This window comes from Asterias amurensis, chromosome 17 (assembly GCF_032118995.1).
Source record: "Asterias amurensis chromosome 17, ASM3211899v1".
Lineage (NCBI taxonomy): Eukaryota > Metazoa > Echinodermata > Asteroidea > Forcipulatida > Asteriidae > Asterias > Asterias amurensis.
Window position 1 is genome coordinate 10,968,812 of NC_092664.1, and position 11,031 is coordinate 10,979,842.

The following is an 11,031-nucleotide window of genomic DNA, read 5'->3' on the forward strand; positions in this document are numbered from 1 at the left end:
CCAAAACTCATGCACACCGCTTATTACCCTTGGGGAACTCGTGTCCAGTACGTCCTGTTCCAGAACAGTTTGGTTTATGCTGGCAATGGTTTATGAAAAACAAAATACAGTTTGGCTAAATCTAAAATACACAATCAAAAACACGCAAAACACAAGGTATTTGCTGTCAGTGACCGTCACTCATGATTTTCTATTCCTATTAGTTGTTGACATTACCTGGTGAAGAGCGCCCTCTCTTGGTGCTTGGCAAAAGTTTCCCATTACCCACGTTCGTCCCGGACATAAAAAAAAAACGCCACACCGCGGATACAATTATATTGCTTGGATTTACCAAACGTTGAGGGCGTTTTCTGCCAGGACGCTTAAAACAAAAACATCATCTACACTTTCGCATTGCAGCTAGCTAGCTAGCGAGATCCGTACCATAGTGATGACTTCGAGTGGCATGAATGGCTGGATGTAAAAGCTCCATGGTAAGATAATGTGTGAAATTGTTATAATTTATAATGTTAGTCTTATCAATATTACAATTTGAGAGCAGTAAAACGTTTGTTTAATTTTGAAATAAATTGTCAAGTAAGACTAAGCATGCTAAGCAGAGTGTTTTGTTATTGATCATGCACTGGCACCATTCATCTATTGAGTCTTGTTTTTTTAAATGAGTACAGTTTAGTGTGATCCCTTTGCAGCACAAATTTGGCTAAACTGGGCTGGGTGCAGCGTGGCGTCACAGCCGTAAGGTGCAAGTGAAGAAAGAAAATAGACAAAGTGAAGAAAGAAAATAGACAAAGTGCAGACAAAAGCACAAGACAAAATCCAACAAAAAACTTGGGTGCAGATTAAAAAGCTTTTTTTTTGCCATTTCTTTTGATCGAGAAGGATGACACGCCGATTGCGCAGGCACAGTCTATCTGTAGGTAGGTCTAGCCCTATATTAGTTGCGATAACGTAACCCTCCTGGCCTGGACGGCGTCGGGAGGAGGGTTACGTTATCGCAACTTGCCCTATATATGACTCTTCCTCACCTGTACACAGATAAACGATAAACTCTCCTAGGCTTAGGCTAGGGTCGAAACGTCAGTCCATTGACTAGTTGCGATAACGTAACCCTCCTGCCGACGGCGTAGCCGGAGGGTTAGGAGTCGCTTCAATCGGAAAACGGCGAAATATTTTAATCAACAGATTTGCTCATTTTTTACCACTTTAAAAAACGATGACACAAATTCTATGAACACGAACGTAATCCTCAATGTCTAATGAATAAGATTCAAAAACACAATTGAGAAAATATTTTGAAAAAAAGGACAAAAACTTACCAGATTCCGGGAGCGAAACAGTCACAAATTTCCCAGATTCTATTTTTGAACCTGTCGCTGGTTACCATGCGCAGCCCCAAAGGCTGAACCTAACCGCAGGTACCAGCCGACCGAGCCGCAGCCGAGTTTGACTAAACCATTCTGTAAAAGGGGTGTTACAAGGGGTGCTGCAGTGCAGCAGTGCTTTAAGTGAGTAAACAGCGGGCATAGTAAACGGACAACGCACACGCACTGCCGCGCTGCCTTATAACACCCCTTTTACAGAATGGTTTAGTCTAACAGCAATGAACATCGGGAAGTCACAAAATGGCCAAGCGACAGGTTCAAAATAGAACCTGGGACTGTTTCGTTCCGGGATCTGGTAAGTTTTTGTACTTTAGTTCAAAATACTTTCTCAATAGTGTGTTGAATGTTATTCATTAGATATTGAGGATTAAGGTCGTGTTCTTCGAATTTAAGTCATGATTTTCGAAAGGGGGAAAAAAATTGAGCAAATCTGTTGACTAGCTGTTGAAATTGTACGTGTTGACCATTTCGCCGTTTTTCGATTGAAGTGACTCGTAACCCTCCGGCTCCGCCGTCGGCAGGAGGGTTTCGTTATCGCAACTATCCATTAACTAACTTTTGCATAATACCATCGGTCCTATATTTAAGCCCGGTTCATACTTCATGCGAATGCAAAGAGAATTTGTCTTGAATTTTACGTCATAACTCTCCCCTCGCAGCGATATTCGCAAGTGAGTTGAGCAGAGTTGAACTGCTGCAAAAAAAAAATTCTCGCATTCACAGGATCAGGAAGTATGACCCTGGGGCTTTAATTTATATGAAGTTTGCAGCAGCTAATTCTGTGTTCTCGTTTTTTAAATAATTTATGTAACAGAGTCAATTTTTTTCTTTTATTTTTCATTGTCAGATGAGGCGACTTTGGAGAAAATACCTACAAATAGTGGCTCTAATAGTGCTGACCATCCTCTCATTGGTAACCTACATGAATCGACGAAAGTTAGAAATCATTTATACAAACACATTTAGAGGAAGACCGAATTCCTACTGTGAGGGGGAAAACTGCCACAGCCTCGCCAGGTATTTCCAGTCGCCTAACAGTGATGTTGACAAGAGCTGTAACAAAACATGTAAGAGGCTGTGGCAACCAGGGTCGTCAGCGTGGTTCGACAGCCGGTTTAATAACAGCATAAGTCCAGTGTGGAGTAGACGGAATGAGGAGCTGAGTAAGGACGTGAAGAAGTGGTGGCTGGTAAGAAGAGGTTAAAGGCAGTGTACACTATTGGTAATTACTCCAAATAATTATCGGCTGACCTGATGTCATCATCAGAATAATCTTTTAATGTGCTGTTTTGGTGGTCAATGTCGCTGTGCGTTTATTAAGTGAAGTGCGCATTTTAGGCATCGCAGCGTTTACATGTAAACCTATTGACCACAAAAATGGTGAGCATGGCATCCAGTTGCCTCGTGTGATGTGTGTACAAGGTGTCAATAGTGTTTACACGTACAATGATGTATGTTCGCTTTCTGAGCACCCTTGGCTCTGCAACCAGAATTAATATTATAAAAATATTATTATCAAATTGGAAAATAGAATTAGCTAATGCAACTGCTCACCAACCCAAATGACCTACAAGTAAAAAAAATAAAAATATGCAAACAAAAGTTAAAAGGCTTGACATTTCAACCCTAGCAAGTCGTTCTCAAACATGTCATAAACTAAAATGTGACCCGCTATGTGAAAATGAGTCAGATGTCGCCCAATGCATTATTAAGTTTTGGACAGCTTAATGTGTGAAAAAAAATGCTATAAAGCTATGAATACAACAATTTTGTGATCATACTTATGTCTAATTTGTATCTTTTCGCGCAAAGTGGTAGTTTAAAACATCACTTTACTTGTAATTCGTTTTTCAGAAAAAATGATGTATTGGCTAAATTCAAACGGGAGAACATGTAACTCAGCAATGCAACACACCCCAAAGCTTAGACATAAAAATACCAAACTACTGCTGGTGTGTTCTTTCCAGCCATGCATACAACTCAACTCTTGAAATTGTCAACATCTGACTCATTTTCACGTAGCGTCTGCGGGTCACAAATAACAACGCAACACATAGACATACAGGTACTTACACTTTAGAAGTGTAACATTTATAAGCAGTGAAGTGGAAATTTATACATGAATAGAGAGAGATAGAGAAAGTCAGAACACACAACAAGCATAGGCCTATTAATTGAATTGTATTGAAATTGAATATAGGGGAGGCAGAGAGTGGCAGAAAGATTTGGGGGGGGGGGGGTTCAGGCTGGTTTTACTCCGACGGAATCACAAAGGACAGAGTCAAAGGTGGCAATGGGGAGACAAAGAAATAAAATAGTGAATGCATGTGGCAAGCTGAAAGTGGGATATCTGTGGGAAAAGAAGAAGGCACAGACAAGTTTATTAGTCATAAATAAAATAAAGTATGGGATTTAAGGCATTGCATAGTGAGGTACATGAATCGATAGACCCCAAATAGGCCTATTTTAGTCTGTTGGTTCTTTCTCTTTGGTTTTTGGTAACTTACCGTAGGTTTCAACTCAACATCAAACTAAATCCGCATTACTAAAGCAGCGTGCAGCATCAGAGTCCAGCTTTCTCAAGAAGATGATCAAAGCATATTTATCGTACATGTCAAAATGTCAAGTTAAACCTATCAGAAATGTTATTCAGAGATTATCATGACATGGTGTTACCGCAAACATAACTACATGTTAACTCAAAGTTGTCTGTGTGTTTCTACCGGGACAGTTTTTTTCAGAACTGAGAAATCTTACGAGTTCCAAAAGTCTTCTCCGCGGTAGTAGAATATAAAGCAAGACAAGTTCTGAAAAGAACAAAATCTACCTACATTTAGCTAGGTAGATTTCAATCTTGAGGTTTCGATAAGTCTGCTTCGATCATCTTTTTGGAAAGCTGGACTCTGATGCTGCATGCCGCTTTAGTAATGCGGATTTAGTTTGATGAGTTGAAAGCCATGGTTCTTTTCAGAACAACCCCAACTCATTTAGAGATAATAATCATTACATGGTGTTACCGCAAACGACATCATTGTTCCACCATGCAAAGTTTCAAATCTGACTTGCTTATCTCCTTCAGTCAATTCGTAACCAAGGTGAGAACATCTCAGACGTCCTCGACAAAGTCTTCAAACTCATCCCTGAGAAGCAGCCGCTGAACCATAGACAAGATGAGTGCTGCATCAGATGTGCTGTCGTTGGTAACTCGGGCAATTTGAGAAATTCAAAATATGGAAAACTCATTGATTCTCACCATCGCGTTATAAGGTACGAGTATTCAGCAAAGTTAGTTTGATTGTTCACCAACGTTACTAGGCATTCTACGCTTACACAGCTGTCTCAGAAATTTGATGTATGCCGTGCGAGCGGAAGATGGTGATCATAAGCACAGAATTCTGCGGTTAGCAGAGCCATGAAATTTGGCTCAAATCTTTTAAGTTACTTGGACCACTTCCATGACAGCATTGAAGTGTTTAGAGGAGAATTGTAAGATAATTCGAGCATGAATAGGAAGCCTTTGGAGTGCTAGTAAGGTTCGGAGTAATGGGTTCATGTTTTCTTGACCGAGTAATGAATCTCTGTGGTCAATTTCACAAAGAGCTAAGATTGACCTTCATTCATTCATCCATTTATTGGTTTATTATTGTAAAAACATATTCCCATGGCGACCGGAGGTCGGATTACAGGAAAATATACAGAGATTAAAAATAAGAAAAAATCACACTATTTCACATTATTTAAGAAATAATTGATTAAGGAGAGACAAATATTTACAATGTATAAAACAAATTGTTCTAAATGTTGCGGGGAAAAAAAACCTGGATAAAAAATATTGCTGCAAATCAGTCGTAGTTGCTACTGTTAGTGTAAGTAAAGTGTGATGTCACAATACATGGGTAGTACTAGCCTTGATCAAGGCGCTCCAGCCAGCCGCGACCTGCCACTAAATTCCGCCAGCGCACCCCCATACAATAACACAAAGCGTGCATAGTACAATACGTGTACAGCCTATGTACACTTACTGTACATGATATGTACCATCTGTACAGTACACATACTTTACATATGAGTACTTACTTGCACATGATATGTACATGTACGTTGTTCGTGTATGCAGAATCGTGCCGCACTGGGCCAGGGCACACTACGCCAACAGCCTTGAATCAAGGCTATGGTAGTACTTGTTTTATATTTGATTATTTTCTTGTACTTTTAACTCTTTAAAATTGGTGTATTGTACAGTACATTGATATCCTTGTTATATGACTGCAGTTCAGCCTTTGGCTGCGTTGGTCTTTATTTTTTAATAAATGCAATTTACAAATTCTATTTGTCTTGGTCATGTTTCAGAGTGAATTATGCACCAACAGAGGGCTACGAGGACGATGTCGGATCTAAAGAAACTCATCGCTTGGCGTACCCAGTCAGTTTCACTAATGTAAAGAAAGGAGCCCATTTTGTCATGGTGCCTTTTGGGATCAATGACATTAATTGGTTGGTCAGCGCTCTCACTGATGGAAAAATAACCTGGTGAGGAGGAAACTATACCTTTAAAGGCAGTGGACACTATTAGTAATTACTCAAAATAATTATTAGCATAAAACCTCACTTGGTGACGAGTAATCGGGAGAGGTTGACGGTATAAAACATGGTGAGAAAACGGCTCCCTCTGAAATAACGTTTTCGAGAAAAAAGTAATTTTTCGCGATATTGGTTTGTGTCTAACCATGTTAACTGATTTGAGCTGTCGGCCAAATTAATTGTCAACACAATTGAAAAAACACCCTTGTCACATGAAGTTGTGTGCTTTCAGATGCTAATTTTGAGACCTCAAAATCTTATTCTGAGGTCTTGAAATCAAATTTGTGGTAAATTACTTCTTTCTCGAAAACTAAGTCACTTCAGAGGAAGCTGTTTCTCACAATGTTTTGTACTATCAACAGCTCCCCATTACTTACTACCAAGTAAGTTTTTATGCTAACAGTTATTTTGAGTAATTACCAATAGTCAGATAGGATCCACTGCCTTTTAAGCAGAGACCAAAACATAGCATACTTGATCATCCCATTTTATTTTTATATATTACGTTTATTGGTTGCATACGTACAATTGTATTTTTATGAATGTTTGTAATATTTTTGTATGTGCGTTATTGCTGTTTGTATTTGAATATTTATATTAGCGGTCTTTAGGACCAGCTGGAGAGGAGTGCCTCTTGACAGCAAGTGGTTTTCTTTTAGGCAAAGCTTTCGGCTCCAGCTGTTACCTTTTACTTCCTGTATTTAAATTGCTCATTGCTATACATGTACATGTAGCTGTATAATGTTATTACGTTATTTCTATGCATTATGTTAATTTGTGTGTACCCGAGAAATGACATAAATATGATATTAAAATAAAAGTATATACCTGAGTGTAGTTTCAGGCCTGGAATGTTCTAGTTATATGGACGAGGCAAAGTAAAATAAAATACCAATAACATGTTGCTCGTACGGACTTTTTGAAAAAATTGGTGAGGGAGGTCCTTGTCGGTTGTTATTTTCATTTCTTATTTTTTTGTTCAAGATGGCAACCATGTCTAAGATGTCCGCCATATCGTATTTGAAGATGGTTTTATGGTTTTATGAGTATGTTCTGTATGTCCTCAAATGCTGTGTGTGTTTCTGTGTCCATTTGGACAGTTTGATACATTGTTATTTTTTCCAAAGAGTTATTCTTGCTTTTGCTCTAAAGTTATTATGTGTGTGTGGCATCACGCCCTGGGTGCATAGAACTGCGGCATGCAAACGTGAAGGGCAAAACGTTTCAAAGTACCAAGTTTCTCATTATGCATTGTGATTTTTTTGTATAGGCCTACATGTAAGAAAGATGATGAAATTGCTCAATAAAAATGAAGGGTATATTTAAAATACATGTACATGTAGCTATCAACAATATGTAAATTGATTTCAATGATTTTTTACCTTTTTAAATTGTTATTTTATAAATAACATTTAACAAAGAAATTGGTGCGACCGCCAAAAAAGAGGCGGGCCGGGACAAGCAACATGTTATTTATTTTACTTGGCCTTAAGTACAATCCATACTAAGTCCCTGTTTGTGTTCTAGCTCATTACTTGTGTGTTTATTTACTAAGATTTCTACATCACTTTTCTAGTCGGGTTTTGAAATAGGTCACGTGGTTAATGGTCTTGGTGCCGTTTTTTCTTTAGTTAGTTTTAGTGTTTTAATCTTTGTATAAAATAGACGATGTGACCTCTGACGTCACTCGAAAATCATAACATAATTTGCGCGCATACCGCCGGGCAAAACCTTTGTGTTTTGGCAGCCAGCTAGAAAGTGTATGCAATCATACCATGACTACGCGTCTTTTTGCCCGGCAAAACATGACGTATACAGTGTTTTGTCAACAAAAGGCAGTTTGAATGTTAACATGGGTCACATCGTCTATACAGCTGGGTTTTTTTTTCTAGTGTAGGCCTATCTTTGTAAACATAGCCTTTTTAAATTGTAAAGTGCATGGGATCCGTGATCCAGAAAGCACTATAAATGCTGTTTTATCATTTGTATTATTATACTTGAAAAACCTAACCTCCTTTTTATTTAATTTGTCAACAGGACTTATGCTCCGGTGTATCGTTACATTGACGTCGATAAATCAAAGGTGAGCCACTATTTTAATCATTTCCCATTCATGGGAAAAAAACCTGGGATAAATATCCATTCTGGGCCCAATTTCATAGAGCTGCCTATTTTTAAGTACAACAAAATATGCTAAGCACAGTAAAATTATGCTTAGCAGAATCAGGTTAGCAGCCTGCACAGTAGTAATAGTTTATTTTCTGAGTGTAGCCCCTGACCCACATAGCTGGTTTTTTTTTTTTTCGGGGGTTGTACATCGGGGGTTTTATTCATCCAAAGTTATGGGATTTGTTTTGGGGATTTTAAGATGTTTTCTTTTGTTTTTAATAGTAGTTTATTTTCTGAGTGTAGCCCCTGACCCACATAGCTGGGTTTTTTTTTCGGGGGTTGTACATCGGGGGTTTTTATTCATCCAAAGTTAGGGGATTTGTTTTGGGGATTTTAAGATGTTTTCTTTTGTTTTTATCGTTAAATTTCTTGTTTTAATTATTGCAGCATGCATTTATGTTTATTTGTTGTGTATTGCATTAACTTTTAGCATATGCTGATGTCTAACTGATTTTTTGAGCAATTATTGGGAGGGATAGTATTTTCATCCTTACCTCGTAGGTTTTACTCTTGAACCCTGCGCTGATGTACTACGCCAAACAAAACTGGATTGGTGACAAGGAAAATTGGCCCTCAACAGGATTTATGATGTTACTTTTCTCATTCCACATCTGTGATGAGGTAGGTTGCTAGACTTGAAGGGCCGTGTTGCAAAACATCTTCTATGCATATTTTCAAAGGGACACTTTGCTTATGGATTGGACTAACAGTGGGCTATAAAATGAATATGATTGGGAAGGTGTTTTAAAGGCACTGGACACTATATTGGTAATTATTTAAAGATATTATTAGCATAAAAACTTACTCGCAAGCAGTGGAAAGCTATTGATATAAAAAAACGGCTCCCTCTGATGTGGCGTAGTTTTTGAGAAAAAGGTAATTTTTCACTCATTATTAAATGACTGCAGGCCTGAAGCCTTTTTTAGGCATCTGAAAGCACATAAATTGTGCTCAAAATTGTGTTTTTTTTCTCTCATTCTTGCAACTGTATGATGACCAATTGAATACAAATATTCACAGATGTGTTATTTTATGCATACTTAGGGATACACCGAGTGAGAATACTAGTCTTTGACAAATAATTACCAAAGGTGCCCAGTGCCTTTAAAATATGTTCATCCAAGTTTAAAATAAAATTATACTGCTATCAAATTAATATCATTGGAAAGCCATTTTAAAAATAAAACAATGATTCACAGATATTGATCGGAACAGTGTTTTGTTTTTTAATTTTGTTCACAGGTGAATGTTTTTGGTTTTGGTGCATCGTCATATGGAGCGTGGGACCACTACTGGGAGCCAGACGCAGGGCCCTGGAACTTCATCTATCAACTCGTCTCTCCTCATAAACACTCCTTTGAGGAGAACCTACTTGAGCGTCTCAGCGAAGAAGGAAAGATTAAGATCTATAGGGGTGTAAGATAAGAACATCAAGGAGTCTGAATGTAATTATACTCATATCGACTGACAATGAGTTAATAATAATAATAGATGGTTCTTATATAGCGCATATCACCGTGAGGTCCCTATGCGCTTAGAAAGAGAATGAAATAACTTGAAAAGGCGAAAAAGAATAAATTAACTGTGATAACATTGTGTCACTGCAGCAGTTTGTGCAGTGAGTTTGGCTTATTCATGTGTGTTACCTTTAAGTTGTAATTAATATGTACCCATTTTGCAGTGCATGACCTTTCAGCCAAGTAGCCTAGTGACAGTGCATTAAGGTCATCCTGTGTATGCTAATGAGGTCAACGTCCCCCATAGCCCCACACAGAGTACATGTGTGGGTTATGTTATATGCAGTACATGCAGCCCATGCTTGCCCCCACTGCATTCCATTGTGCAGCCTTTTTACATTACATGTGGTTGTTTTAACATGATAGTTCCAGCTTTTCAGAATATTTCTCAAGTTCTCTATAATTTCATCCAGTGTAGAAAGCCCAATTCGGTAAGCATATTTTTCTCTTTATATTCTGCAACAGTTTGACTTACAGTTTACAAGGCAAAATCAGAGTTTTCAGTCAAAGTTTTGCAGTCTGTTTCAACAATTTATTATGATCTTGTTCTTGACAAAGTTTACGTTTGTACACATTTCTATTGTTAAATGCCAGTTCATGTATCTCCATGTATCTTATTATTGTTTATGTTTGGCATTAAATTTCAGATTGTATCTTGACCATTGCAACACAAGCTTCATCAGTTTGACAAGTGTCTTCATTTGCTTCAGTTTTAAGTTGTTTGGTTATGAATATTCAATCCTTTGGACTCTAGAGACTTTAAAAGTATGACGAAACTCCTTGGTGTTTAAGTAAATGCCAAGGCAGCCACACATTGATTGAACAAATGTGTCTTAACCCGGGTTTTAAATAGATCAGTAGTTTCAGCCAGCTTGACATTGTTTGGTAAACTGTTCCAAAGATGTACAGCAGCGTTCTGAAAAGAGCGAGAACCATAGGATGTTGATGTGATAGCCGGGGCTGAGAGAAGATGTTTGTTCTTTGAACGTAGGTTTCTAGCCGGTTGATACTGTTGAATTAAATCCTGGAGATAAGCAGGGGCTGTACCATGAAGACAATGATAAGTTAACACCAATATCTTAAATGCAATACGAGACCTAATTGGAAGCCAGTGTAAATTCTGCAGTATAGGGGTGATATGATCATGAGTGCGAGAACGAGTGACAAGCCTAGCAGCAGTATTTTGAATCCGTTGTAATTTACCAATTTGAAGATCAGGTAAACCATACAATAAACTATTACAAGAATCAATACGGCACATAACTAATGAATGGATCAGTTTTTCAGCAGATTTCTGATCTAGATAATGTCTAATGCTACCAATTTTGTGAAGGGCAAATGAAGCAGCCCGGCAAACATTAATATGATCATTCATAGAAAGA

At 38.1% G+C, this 11,031-nt stretch overlaps 1 protein-coding gene across 1 annotated transcript; it reads left to right on the forward strand.

The window, feature by feature from the left end:
- Positions 1-312: 312 nt before the first annotated feature.
- On the forward strand, positions 313-10,312 carry LOC139949553 (CMP-N-acetylneuraminate-beta-galactosamide-alpha-2,3-sialyltransferase 2-like). Its single transcript, XM_071947933.1, has 7 exons — positions 313-473; positions 2,230-2,571; positions 4,462-4,649; positions 5,733-5,912; positions 8,001-8,046; positions 8,634-8,753; positions 9,375-10,312. The coding sequence occupies exons 1-7, from the start codon at positions 450-452 to the stop codon at positions 9,555-9,557; spliced, it is 1,083 nt and encodes a 360-aa protein (XP_071804034.1). The 5' UTR covers positions 313-449; the 3' UTR covers positions 9,558-10,312.
- Positions 10,313-11,031: the final 719 nt, after the last annotated feature.

What these genes read in the sequence shown, in the direction of transcription:
- LOC139949553 (XM_071947933.1), top strand. Translation starts at nt 450, where the DNA reads ATGGCTGGATGTAAAAGCTCCATG. An exon ending in TCTCACCATCGCGTTATAAG is followed by an intron (nt 4,650 to 5,732) that starts GTACGAGTATTC and finishes GTCATGTTTCAG; the next exon opens with AGTGAATTATGCACCAACAG. An exon ending in CATTCCACATCTGTGATGAG is followed by an intron (nt 8,754 to 9,374) that starts GTAGGTTGCTAG and finishes TTTTGTTCACAG; the next exon opens with GTGAATGTTTTTGGTTTTGG.